Raw genomic sequence first — 13,236 nt, 5'->3', positions numbered from 1 at the left:
GGGACTCTTGGGTCATCGTCCCATGGGGGCTGATCGGCTGCAGAGCACGGAGTAGGTTCTCTGGTGGATCAGGACTGGTTTTGAATCCTGGCCTGGGAATCTGAAAACTTGGGTCCCTCTGGCCATGTCTTCCTATGTGCTGTGTGACCCACAAAAAGAGCATCTGCCTCTTTGACCTCAGATTCCTCATCTGTGGAAAAGGGAAGAGAGGGCAGCACTGGGGCTTTTAGAGACAGGTCGATGCCAGGCTGCTGTGTGTATGTGCCGAGTGTGGGCTCAGTGGGGCTCTGGGAGCCCGGAGACCCTCCTGTCTCAGGAGGGCAGCTGGTGTTCCCTCTGCCAGCTGTGGCCCTCGGGGAAGGTGGGCCTGGAGTTGCTTGAACTGCTTTCTCAATAGAAGCCAGAAGTTGGGTGCCTGGGTGGTTCAGTCAGTTAAGGATCTGACTCTTGTCATGACGTCAGCTCAAGTCATGATCTTAGGGTGATGAAATCAAGCCCTACGTTGGGCTTGAAACCTGCTTAAGATTCTCTCCCTCTGCCTCTCTTCTGCTTGCACACTTGCACTCTCTCTCCAAAAAAAAAAAAAAAAAAAAAAAGAATTAGCCAGAAATAGGGATTTTTTTCTTTTTAATGTTTGTTTGAGAGAGCGAGCACACAGTGTGAGCGCACATGAGCAGGGGAGGGGTAGAGAGAGAGGGGGAGAGAGAGAAGCCCAAGCAGGCTCCCACACTGTCTGTGTGGAGCCCCACATGGGGCTCAAACTCATGAACCGTGAGATCATGACCTGAGCCGAAATCGGGAGTCCGATGCTTAATGGACTGAACCACCCAGGCACCCCCAAATCTCCCAGTTCTTAAATGTGGGCCCCTAACTAGGACAGGCAGACTATGTAGTGCTTCTCTGCAGTGGGGCTTTCTGTGATGTTTATTCTGTGTTCCGGATCTGCACTGGGCAGCACAGCAGCCAGTGGCCATATGGAGCTATGGATTCCCTGAATTGTGATGACAGTGACTGAGGAATGGAGTTTCTCCTTGTTTCATTTTAATTTGAATTCAAGCAGCCACACGTGGCTCCTGGCTCCTGCAGCGGACAGTGCGGTTGTGTATCATTCCACGGTGTAAGTCCCAGACTGTCTGTCCCAAGTTCACATGCCAGCTTTACCACTTCCTGCCTTGTGTGGTCTCAGGCAAGTTACTTCACCTCGCATGCCTCCGTTTCTCCATCTGTAAAGATCACGGTACCTACCTCGTTGTCGGCGGGGCTTGAGGGCTGAGCGAGACGCTCCCCGGAGGCGCCCAGATGGTAGCTGTGTCCCTTGGGCAAAAGGCATCTTTGTGCCTCCACTTTCTCATCTCTCGGATGGGGGTGATGGTAGGAGCTGTCTTAGAGCAGCTGGGAGGCGTAAACAGGATAGGCCGTGCTCAGGCTGCATCTATATTCCTGTGGTGCTTCTTACCAGGTGCCCATACTGACTCTTCACAGATGAAAGTGTCCTGGGCCGATTTGGTGGCGCCCAGCCCCCGCTGTCCCAGCCTTTCCTCCAGCCAGCATTTAGTGCTAGTACCAGTTCAATATTTTCAAAAGACGTCTGCTGGTGTTACAGTAATTTAAATGTAACTGTGTGGGCCAGATTGAACCCCTGAACTATAGGTTTTTTTTAAAGGCTCACAGATGTCTACGAAGAAGTATTAAAATTTGCATGACCCCCCCCCAGCCCCAAGGTGTAGTATCTGTAACCCCAGCAAAGTCTCAGGGGTCTTGGTTTACTCATTCATAGGAGGTTAATAGTAGTACTTCCCTCATTCATTCACTTACTCAGCAAGTGTTTCCTAAGTGCTGACTGCCCAGCCTTGTTCTAGACACTAGGGTGCATCAGTGAGCAAATTAGACCTAGAGCTCTCGTGTTCTCAGACATGTTCTTACGGAGGAGATAATGGTCAGATATTTCTCGATAAATGCATAAAGAAAAATAAGGGGAGTGGGTATACTAAGGAGATAGAGCGGTTTGGAGACTTGAGGTGCTGTTTTATTTTTATTTTTTTTAATGTTTATCTGTTTTTGAGAGAGCGTGTGCGAGTGCATGAGCAGAGGAGAGAGAGAATCCCAAGCAGGCTCCACACTGTCAGCGCAGAGCCCAGGGTGGCGCTCAAACCCACAAACCGTGAGATCAGGACCTGAGCCAAAGTCAGATGCTTAACCGACTGAACCACCCAGGTGCCTCTATTTTTGTTTTTTAATGCTTATTTTTGAGAGAATGAGCACAAATGGGGGAGGGGCAGAGAGAGAGCGAGAGAGAGAGAGAGAGAGAGAGAGAGAATCCAAAGCATGCTCAAGGCTCCAAGCTGTCAGCGCAGAGTCTGATGCAGGGCTCGAACTTATGAACTGTGAGATGATGACCTGAGCTGAAGTTGGGTACTTAACCAATCGAGCGACCCAGGCGCCCCTGAGGTGCTGTTTTGGATTGAATGGAACAGTCAAGGAAGGCCTCCTGGGAAGGTATATTTGACAGACCATAATGAAATGAGAAAAGCCATGGGGACATCTGGGTGTGTCAGGTGCAGTCACCTCAGGACATTTGCACTTGCTGTATCCTCTGCCAGGAATATTTCCCCAGGATCCTTATCACTTCCCTCTCTTCCCCCTACTTATCCCCCCCCCCCCCACCTTATGTCTTTGCTTGGATGTCACCTCAGCATGACCTGTGGGCCCTAAGGTTGGCAAATAAGGAAAAGTTCTGAATAGCCAAAGAGACTCATGGAAATCTCTTAAAGTATACTTTACACACAGACATGACAGAATTCACCTGAAACACTATCCTGTCTGGCACAAGCCTTCAATAAAGTCTGGTTTTTTTTATGATCTTCAAAATGAGATATCTCAGACCTGGAATCTGTTATCTTCCCAAGTTATTATCCAGGATAGGAATCTGCCTTCTCCCACAGCAGTTTTTAAGGACTGTCCAAATTCCATTTGAATGTCTCCTGTGATGGGAAGCTCACTCCTCCACCTGCCCCAGTAAAGGGTCTAATTTGCCTCCTGGTAATCAGTCCCATGAGGTCTGGCTCTGTGTTTAGGGCTACAGAGCCAGTCTGAGTAGGGGGAGGGTATGTGGAAGGAGGGCCTCAGGTGTCAACCTTAGAGTCTCTGTGTTTTGAAGGCACAGGAGAGCCATGCAAGAGCCTGCAGGAGAGGGACACGGGTCAGATTTGTGCTTAGGCCCCCCGAGCCAGAGTGGTCACAGCTGGGAGAGAGTAATCAGGGGGCTCTGGGGCTCAGAGGAGGTGCCTGGCCACCTTGGTGGATGTGAGGGAAGGCCTGCAGGAGGGAAAATCTGGTGAGGACAATGAAACAGAGGAGGGAGTGGAAAAGACACAACCAGAGGGAAGACCTGTACAAAGGAATCTGGGTAGTGTGCACAGTGACCACGGCTCCCCTTGCTCACAATCCTTCTAAGACCCCAGGCCTCAGGAAAAAAAAAAAAAAAATTCAGATTTTATTTTTAATCTCTCTCTCCACCCAACGTGGGGCTCGAGCTCACCACCCTGAGCTCAGGAGCCAATCGCTCCACCGACTGAGCCAGCCAGGCGCCCCTAAGAACAAACTACTCCGTTGAACTCTCCTTCATTAAAAATTGCTGCGCGCTTGTGTGTGCCCCGTTCTGCTGGACTATGCTTTGTTGATCATTCTGTCTTCTCCAAAAGAAAAATTTGTAAATGGAACCTGTATTCTGCCCGCCCCCCCCCCCCCATAATTATTAGCCTCCAACTATTAAAACGTTTTATTTGCGGGGAGTTCACGTCATCTAAACGCTTCACTCGGCACCTGGCACGGAACGATTACGGCCAGAGAAGCCGGAGCATCTGCTCCTCACTGGGCTTCCCTTGCCGTGGTCCGGGAATACTAAGGGGCTTCTGGAGGGCCCGGGGGTGCCCCCTCCCCCCCACTGTGAGGGAGCGGGCCCCTGATTTGTGAAGACGGAATTTCCTGCCCATTTGCTCCTCACACCTTCCGGAGGCCAAACGGGCGGCCCAGCTGCGGCCCAGCGGGGGAGGGGCGCGGCCGTCCGGCAGATGGCGGCATTTACATACAGCTGGAGCCCCCTCTCGGGCGGGGGCTCCTCACCCCGGCGTCTGGTGCGTCCGCGAAGCGGGGGTTGGAAGGGTGGCTTTGTCTTCGGGAGGGGAGCACACACCGCGCGTGTACACGCACGTGGGGGTCCACAAAGAACCCTGGATCTTCGTCGCGTCCACGCAGGGCTACGGCCACGGACTTCCCACACCTAACCTCTTTCACACAGGGACGCTCGGTTATTCGCGGCTTACGCAGACCCTCCCCCCCACGCGGCCACCCAGAGGTGCCTGCACAGAACAGAGATTTAAAGGTTCATATGGCTACACACAGTGTTCAGGATCTCACATTTACGCAATGATACGCACATCCACAACAGCCAATCTCAAGAAGTCACACAGGATAATCAGGTACACCCCTGTTTTCCCACGCTGGTGCACACGCGTATACACACACACACACACCCCACAGAATCTTAGAATTACAGCCTCACAACCTGTCTTCACCATATACAATTTTAGGCACACAGTCCCGTGCAGCCTCCATCCGGTAACTCTTGATCACACCACACAGGCACAGAATTTAAAATCGTATATAACTTTACACACTGGCTGCACCTAACCCCACCTCATCTTCAGCCACACACAAGATCACACGCTCACTACATTGCTTCTGCCCATATTACAATCTCACGGTTGCTCCAGCAAGCTCCCCTTCCCCTGCGATCTCCTCCCCTAGGGTCTCCTGGAGCCGGGCTGCTGCCTGAAGGGGCGGAGCCGTCCCCTCAGATATAAGGCTCGGGAGCCAGCAGCTGCGGCTCCCGGCACCCCCGAAAGGCCATGGTCAGCCCGCAGATGGCCCAGCTCCTGTCCCGGACGGTGATCCTGGCGCTTCTTTTCCTTCCCCAGGTCAGAGCAGGAATAGAAAGGGGTGGGATGGGAAGGGGTGGGACGCAGGAGTCGTGCGGCGGGGGCACGGGACAGACGGGACGCCTGGGCCCCCACGCCCCCTCACCCGGTACTCCTTTCCGGCCCCAGGCAGGGCCGGCAGGCGTCTTCGAGCTGCAGATCCACTCTTTTGGGCCGGGACCAGGCCCGGGGGCCCCGCGGTCCCCCTGCAGCGCCCAGGGCCCGTGCCGCCTCTTCTTTAGGGTCTGCCTGAAGCCAGGGGTCTCCGAAGAGGCCGGCGAATCTCCGTGCGCCCTAGGCGCGGCGCTGAGTGCGCGCGGACCGGTCTATACCCAGCAGCCTGGAGCGCAGGCACCTGACCTGCCGCTGCCCGACGGCTTCATGCGCGTGCCCTTCCGGGAAGCCTGGCCGGTGAGAACCCGCCCCAGGGCACCCCCTCCCCAACCCCCGTGCTTGGAGGCCTTCTGCCCGCCAACTTCCAAGACCCCAACCTTGCCACCTAGGGACCCCAGATTTCCAGACCAGTGACTATCATCTGGAATCCCACATTCTTAGACCCGTAAATCCTACTCACAAGGTACCAGAAACTTCTGACTCCAACTTCCCCTATGGAGATCCCAAATGTTCTGACCCCCGCCCTGCATGCTTGAGACCCCAAATTCCCAGAACCCCAAACTTACTTCTGTAAATCTTCAATTCACAGAATACTACCTCTCTTCCTTGGGGATCCCTAAACACTTGACTCCTTACCTTTATCTCCAAATCTCCATGCACTTGGGACCTTCCCATACCCTGTCTTTGGGACCCCAATCTCCTCTCACTTTATCCCTTCTCAGCTATTCCGGTTGGGGCCCATATGCATGAATTTTACCTTCAAAATCCTATCTCCCATCCCACAGCCCCAAAAGTGGAGAGGTGAACAGACCTGTGTATTCTAGACCCCTTGGCCTTTTGGGCAAGGTGACTTTCCCTTTTCCAGCCTCAGTTTCCTCATCTATAAAATGGGATCATCATGATACCTCACAGGGGTCCCTTTTGAGGGATTCAACCAGGTATTTCCAGTATAGTTTTTATCTGCAGTAAGGGCTCAATAAAGGAAGCCCAAACTGTCATTCCTTCCCTGGGCCAGTCCCTCTCAGAATTGTCCCTTGTCTGCTTGGTCCCTGGAATGACCATCACCCCTAAAATCTGGCCTTCATCAAGTACCCTCCTCCCCACCCTGACCACTGTCTTCCATCCTTTCCTCCTTCCTCCACCCAACCAGGGCACCTTCTCTCTCATCATCGAAACCTGGAGAGAAGAGTTAGAACAGATTGGCGGTGAGTGTCTTTAGTCATCAGACTGAAGTGTAGAGTGTGGGGGCTCCAGGGAATTGGGCCTGATGTAAGTTCCAAGATAGTGACACGGGGCTATCTGTAGAGTGGAGCATTCACGGGATCGCCGGACCCAGGAGGTCCCCACAGCTCCCAGAGTGTGGTGCTGGGTGTTAGTAGCCCCGGGGCTCGTGGCATGTCAGTGTAGAAATGTCCTGGTTCTGGATGTAGGAGTCTCTGGCCGGATCCCAGGTGAAGTATGCCAGAGGGAAGCTCTCGTACTATCTTAGAATCGAAGCCACCAGAGCAGGATATAGCATCTCACAGTTCTGCTCTATCGCCATCTGAATATGATAACCCTGGGGTTCAATATGGGTTACTTCCTGTTCTCCATTCAGAGTTCTGTCATGGTGTCCCTATAGAGGTCCCCAGAGCTCTAATGGGATGTCACAGTTTCACCAGAGAGAATATTGAGCAAAGGTTTCAGGGAGGGATATGGTATTTTATCCTTAATTTGAGGGGGATTTGGGTACCATGTAAGGCCCACAGTGGGGTTGTGCTGTCACCGTGTAGATATAGAAAGCTGTGGCACAATGTTGGGGGGGGGGTGACAGTTTTGCTGGGGAGAAAATGCCACTGTCTCGGTATCCCAAGGCTTCAGGCAATGAGGGTCATTTATGGTCTAGTAATTGGGATCTCTGTCACCATTTTGCTCTAGGAAGATCCTGAGACACAATTTTTTTTTTTAATTTTTTTTAACGTTTATTTATTTTTCAGACAGAGAGAGACAAAGCATGAACGGGGGAGGGTCAGGGAGAGGGAGATACAGAATCTGAAACAGGCTCCAGGCTCTGAGCTGTCAGCACAGAGCCTGACGCGGGGCTCGAACTCACCGACCGTGAGATCATGACCTGAGCCGAAGTCAGCCGCTTAACCGACTGAGCCACCCAGGCGCCCCTCCTGAGACACAATTTGGGGATGTTACAACTTCAAAAGACCTGCCGTTGCCCCTTGGTCATATAGAGATAGCAGTTGTCACAGGGTGTTAAGAGGTCTCATTACTGCCTTAATATACACAGATTCTGGTGCAAAATATAGGGTTATTTCGGCTTCTGTGGGAGAACTGTTCTCATCATGATGGTCATAGGGTACTAACGGGATCGCGACATCAAAGGTCCCAGGGCACATTATAGGAGTTTACAGCCTTGCTAAGGGTTGAACCGCCATTCTCAGGGCTCTCAAGGCGGTGTTTGGGCCTCGCTAAGAGGGGCAGGGAGAGTACAAGCCGGGAGAGTGCAAGCTCCATCTGTACTGCGAGACTGAGTCGGGTCGGCTCCGGCCCGGCCCCCCACCCCAACGTGGCTCCCTTCTTCCCGCAGGGCCCGCCTGGAGCCTTCTAGCGCGCGTGGCCGGCCGGCGCCGCCTAGCGGCCGGGGGCCCGTGGGCGCGGGATGTGCAGCGCGCAGGCGCCTGGGAACTACGTTTCTCCTACCGCGCGCGCTGCGAGCCGCCCGCCGTCGGGGCCGCATGCGCGCGCCTCTGCCGCTCGCGCAGCGCCCCCTCGCGGTGCGGCCCAGAATTGCGCCCCTGCGCGCCGGTCGAGGACGAGTGCGAGGCAGCGCGTGAGTCCTGCGTTCCACCCCACCCCATCCCCGGCCCTTCCTTAGCTGCACTCGCGGCCCCCAGGCCCCTTGCACAACCTCCTTACCGTCTTCAGGGAACCGGGGACCCAAGAGCTCAGCCCGGGGACCGCAGACATCCCTCTCCAGGAAACTAGGGAATGCTGCTGACCGCTGGCCAAGTACCCCACGGCCCGCTCCAGCCCCACTCGCGGTTCAGCCCCCTCCCCACGATCCAGCTACCACCTTCGGGGAAACTGAGGACCCTAGACTTCTCTCTAGCCCCGCCTGGGCACTCCACCCGCTTCTCTCTTCCTAACGCTTTTGTCTTCCCTAATAGGAACCCACACCCATTTCCCATGCCGGTACCCACGCCCGGTTCCACCTCTAACCCATGCCACACCCCTTTCCGGATGCTAGGACCCTCTAAACTCTTCTAACGCTTGGGGCCCTTCTTACCCCCACCCAGGAGCTTTGGAAACTCCTCGCAGTTTCCCACAACCCCCTCATTAAAGGATTCTTTATCCTCTCTCCTTGCAATTGCGGGCCAGATACCATTGCTTTCTAAAGCTTGGATCCCTGACTTCCATTATGGGTACTCTCAGACCCCCTCCCCAAACGTCTGAGCCCCACGGAAGCCCGTAGGACTCCCAGGCTTATCCAGATTCTCCCAGACCTGCCCAAATTCAAGACCTTCCCAATTCCCCCTGAAAGGCCAGGGGCCCTTCCCCAAGCCCCAAGCCCCTTCTCTCACTCTCCTCTCTCCAGGCTCAGACCCTGGAGCCCCCACTCCATTCTCCTTCTGAGAACACAGACTCTGGAGCTCAGTGGTCTGGGTTCACATTCTCTGTCTGGTACTTCCTGTCTTCCTTTCTGGGCCTCAGTTTCCCTGTTTGGGAACCGAGGGGGAAGTTACAATACCATATAGCCCAGAGGGTTGTCTGTCACAAGGATGAAACGAGGTGGTGCACACAGAGCGCCCAGACACTTGTCCGATTCCTATCTTCCTGACCCTGCTCTCATCAATGTTACTCTTCCCTCTGCCTCTTCTTCCCCCGTAGCGGCATGTCGGGCCGGCTGCAGTCCAGACCACGGCTTCTGTGAGCAGCCCAATGAATGTCGATGCCTGGAGGGCTGGACTGGGCCCCTCTGCACCATCCCCGTCTCCAGCAGCTGCCTCACTCCCAGGGGCCCATCCTCTGCTGCCACTGGATGCCTTGTACCCAGGCCTGGGCCCTGTGATGGGAACCCATGTGCCAACGGGGGCAGCTGCAGTGTCAGTATCACCCCCTCCTACGTCATCCTGATCCGTACTTTACCCCCATCTGGGGCTGTTTGAGATCACACCCCGGGAAGGGCTGGGGGTAGCTGTCAGGGGAGGGCTTCCTGGGGCTGTCCAACCTGCATCTGGGGCCACGAGGTGGAATTAGGTGATGGGAATAGGATTGGGAAGAACAGGCCCAGTGGGTGGCACCTAAAGGTGCAGGCACGTGGATGATGAGTCCTATGGGGCTACCAACTTTCCCCCCACCCCCAGAGTAGAGAACAACCTGAGGGCTCAAAGTGGGCAGCAGTGGGGCCAGGCGAGTTGGGAATTTAGGATGAGGGAGCATTAGAGAAGGCTTCCTAGAGATGGGCCCAGGGCTGGGGGCTTCTGAAGTCCAATTTGGCTGAGGGGCAGTGGAGTGGGTAGACCAGCTGGGTGGCCTGGGGAAAGCAAACATGTGGCAGTGGGCATGAAGCTGGGGTGTACTGGGATAAAGTGGAGCCCAGCGTGGGCCACCTGAACGGTGCCACCAACGGACGGTGAGAACAGTCAGGGTTCAAGGTAGGGGGAGGGCCTGAGAAGGGGAGATCAGAGAAGGCTTCACGGGGGAGGTGGTCTTAGGGCTAGGACCTGGAAGTGGGATTTGGCTCTGCGGACAAAATCGGGAGGGCAGACCAGGCTGGCAGCATTTGTAGGTGAAGGTGTAGAAGTGGGAATGGGGGCTCTCCGGGCCTCCAGAGCCTCCCCTCTGTGGGCTTGGATGGGCGGATCCAGAAACATGGAGTGCAGCGAGGGATTGTTTCATGGGGGACTTCCCAGGTGAGGCAGGACGGGACAATGAGCAGCCCCCCATGTTCGAGGTAGGAGGGGGGGGATGGGATTTTGCTCCCAGGAGACCCCGTTCTGAAGCCCTCTTGCTGCTACCCAGGAGACATCAGGATCCTTCGAATGCGCCTGTCCCCGCGGGTTCTACGGATTGCGGTGTGAGGTGAGCGGGGTGACGTGTGCGGATGGACCTTGCTTCAATGGCGGCTTGTGTGTGGGAGGCGCAGACCCTGACTCTGCCTACGTCTGCCACTGTCCACCCGGTTTCCAAGGCTCCAACTGTGAGAAGAGAGTGGACCGGTGCAGCCTGAAACCGTGCCGGAACGGTGAGGTGGGAGGACAGATGGTGAGGGATGGTGTGTGGGGGGGATCTGGGGGGGTCCCCTGCATGGTCATTGGGCAAAAGCAGGGCTTGGCTCAGACAGTCCTGGGTGGGAATCCTAGCTGTGCTCTCTCTAGCCTGTGGCCTGGGGAAGTGACCCTCCCCCTCTGCCCAGCCTGTTCTGTAAAATGCACAAGGTGGTATTCCTGTCTCAAAAATATTGGAGTAGGGGGCACGTGGCTGGCTCAGTCGGTGGAGCATGTAACTTTCGATCTCGGGGTTGTAAGTTCAAGCCCCATTTTGGGTGTAGAGATTACTTAAAAAAAAAAAAAGAGTATCTACAGTGTTCCAGGTCCTGTTCTAGGCACTAGGGAAACAGCAGGGAATGAGATAGACAAAAATCCCTACCCTCATAGAGCTGATAAACAAAATAAATAAATAAATTATATGGGACGTTAGATGGTGATAAAAACTAAGAAGAAAAATAAAGTCAGAGGGGGGTGTGTATGAGCTGGAAGGTTGACACTTGAGCCAAAGTGGTTAGGGAAAAGCTTGCTGAAGGTAGTGAAGGAGGAAGCCATGCGGGGATCTGGGGGAAGAGTATGTTCCAGGTAGAGGGAACAGCAAGTGCAGAGGCCCTGAGGTCGGAATGTACCTGGCTGGTTAAGGGTCCCAGGGAAGCTGGTGCAGAAGGAGCAGGGAGAGTGGTGAGAGATGAGGTCAGGGAGGTGACAGACCCGGTGGGACTTCATGGGCTATGATGAGGAGTTTTGGTTTTCCCCGCGGGAGATGGAGCCACAGGAGTCTTCTGAGCAGTGGAGAGACCTGATCTGATATAGGTGTTAGAAGATCATGAGTGTAAAAACTCTCCAAAACCCTGAGTGTTCACTCTGGGCTGAGTGGTACTAGGGACGTGGCAGTGACCAGAGCAGCTCTGGGCCCCGCCCTCATGGGGGTGCCAGTCCAGTGGGGGAGGGCACACTTGTCCTCGGAGCCCAGAGTTGTCAGGGTTGTGATGGGGGAGCGCAGGGCTGGGATGGAGTCAGGGAAGGCTTCCTGGAGGAGACAGCAGAGACCTGAAGGGTGAGCTCAGGAAGAGAAGAGGTGAAAAGAATGGGAGGAAAGGAGGAAGTGAAAAGGGAAGGGGCATCCCAGGCAGAAGGCACCGGCAAAGGCCAGCTGGCTAAAACATGTTCTGCAACTGCCATTTGAGTATTGTTGAAGACGAGAGAAAGATACAGGGACACAGGGCGCCGAAGAGGCGAGGCCGACTTAATCCAAGACTTCATCGGGAGAAAAGCGGGCTTGCTTTCCCAGAGGCTGGCCCTAGAGTTAGATGGAGGGAGTGGGGACCCAGAGGAAAGGGCGGGCAGGGGTTACAGAGCCGAGGAGCAGACGCGTCCAGGCCTTGCTGCTGACGCCCCTTCCCCACAGGCGGACTCTGCCTGGACCTGGGCCACGCTCTGCGCTGCCGCTGCCGCGCCGGCTTCGCGGGGCCGCGTTGCGAGCACGACCTGGACGACTGCACCGGCCGCGCCTGCGCCAACGGCGGCACGTGCCTGGAGGGTGGTGGCGCGCGACGCTGCTCCTGCGCACTGGGCTTCGGCGGCCGTGACTGTCGCGAGCGCGCCGACCCGTGTGCCGCGCGCCCCTGCGCCCACGGCGGCCGCTGCTACGCCCACTTCTCCGGCCTCGTCTGCGCCTGCGCGCCCGGCTACATGGGCGCGCGCTGCGAGTTTCCGGTTCACCCCGTCGGCGTGGACGACGGCACAGGCGCGTTGCCCGCGGCCCTACCAGGCCTGAGGCAGGGGGATCCCCAGCGCTTCCTTTTGCCCCCGGTTTTGGGACTGCTGGTGGCCGCGGGCTTGGCAGGCACTGCGCTCTTGCTGGTCCACGTGCGACGCCGTGGTCCTGTCCGGGATACTGGGTCTCGCTTGCTGGCGGGGACCCCGGAGCCATCGGTGCATGCGCTACCAGACGCACTCAACAACCGGAGAACGCAGGAGGGTTCCGAGGATGGCCCGAGGTGAGGGACCGCAGACGTTCGCCTTGTCTCTCCTGGCTGCTTACCTCAGCCTCCATAGTGCAGTTGGCTTGATTCCTCGATACACCTTCTTGATTGGTTCCTTCCTCTTACCTGCCCGAGGCCTCTTTGATTGGGAGGTTCCTTAGCCCCCTTAGTTGGCCTTGGGTTCTCTCCATGGTGGGTGGGGGAAACAAGAACTGAGAATTTGAAGGGTCGAGATCTTATTCTTTTCCTCCCGCAGCCAGCCCGCGGACTGGAGTCACCCCGAAGATGGAGACTCTCGTGCGATTTACGTCATATCTGCGCCTTCCGTCTATGCCCGGGAGGTAGCTACCCACCTCTACCCGCTCCGCGCACTTTGGGCATGCTGGGCGGAGGCAGCCCCTGCATTTCCCGTAGCCCTCCTTTACCCTATCTGTAAGCTGAGGAGGGTAGAGTCTCTGGAAGGTCCTTAAGCCACCCCTCAGTTATGGCTTAATTTAATTCCAGTTTGCAGCCCTTTTGCTGTCGTTTGGAGCTATTTGCCATCTTCTCTTTGGCAGACCTGTGGCCTTCGTGAGGTCACAGTGGGAGCCTCAGCCAGAGCTTCACTGTTTTCCCCTCCCTGGGGAGAGGGAGAGGAGGCAGAGGGGCAGCCCTTTCTAATGCCACCTACTCATTTCATTTCTAGGCCTGACCTGCCCCTTCTCCATCAGCGCCTGGAGACAGAACCCGGATATTTTTGTATTTACTTGGTGGTGCCCAATGTTCTGCCTTAGACACTTTGGAGCTGGAGGGGGTGGCTGGGAGAATTTTACTGTTGGGAGTTGTACATAATGGTTATTTATATCCTATTTTCTCCTCTCTCCATCTCTCCAGAGACCTCTATAAAGACTCTTACTTTGATCA

At 55.6% G+C, this 13,236-nt stretch overlaps 1 protein-coding gene across 1 annotated transcript; it reads left to right on the top strand.

Moving 5' to 3' along the window:
- Window positions 1-61: 61 nt before the first annotated feature.
- DLL3 (delta like canonical Notch ligand 3) lies at window positions 62-13,236 on the top strand. The gene is made up of 9 exons (XM_060628734.3): window positions 62-4,976; window positions 5,106-5,387; window positions 6,241-6,295; window positions 7,669-7,911; window positions 8,970-9,184; window positions 10,104-10,326; window positions 11,757-12,348; window positions 12,590-12,674; window positions 13,019-13,236. Exons 1-9 carry the CDS (start codon window positions 4,908-4,910, stop codon window positions 13,022-13,024), a joined length of 1,770 nt encoding a protein of 589 aa, XP_060484717.3. The 5' UTR covers window positions 62-4,907; the 3' UTR covers window positions 13,025-13,236.

Source organism: Panthera onca, chromosome E2 (assembly GCF_046562875.1).
Source record: "Panthera onca isolate mPanOnc1 chromosome E2, mPanOnc1 haplotype 2, whole genome shotgun sequence".
Classification (NCBI taxonomy): Eukaryota; Metazoa; Chordata; class Mammalia; order Carnivora; family Felidae; genus Panthera; species Panthera onca.
The sequence above is the reverse complement of the archived record's forward strand: the minus strand, read 5'-3'. Positions and strand labels throughout refer to the sequence as shown.

Excerpts from the sequence above, each read along its gene's own strand:
- DLL3 (XM_060628734.3), top strand. The coding sequence starts at position 4,908 with ATGGTCAGCCCGCAGATGGCCCAGCTCCTGTCCCGGACGGTGATCCTG. Across the intron at positions 9,185-10,103 it reads CCAACGGGGGCAGCTGCAGT|GAGACATCAGGATCCTTCGA; the intron begins GTCAGTATCACC and ends GCTGCTACCCAG. Across the intron at positions 12,349-12,589 it reads GGTTCCGAGGATGGCCCGAG|CCAGCCCGCGGACTGGAGTC; the intron begins GTGAGGGACCGC and ends TTCCTCCCGCAG.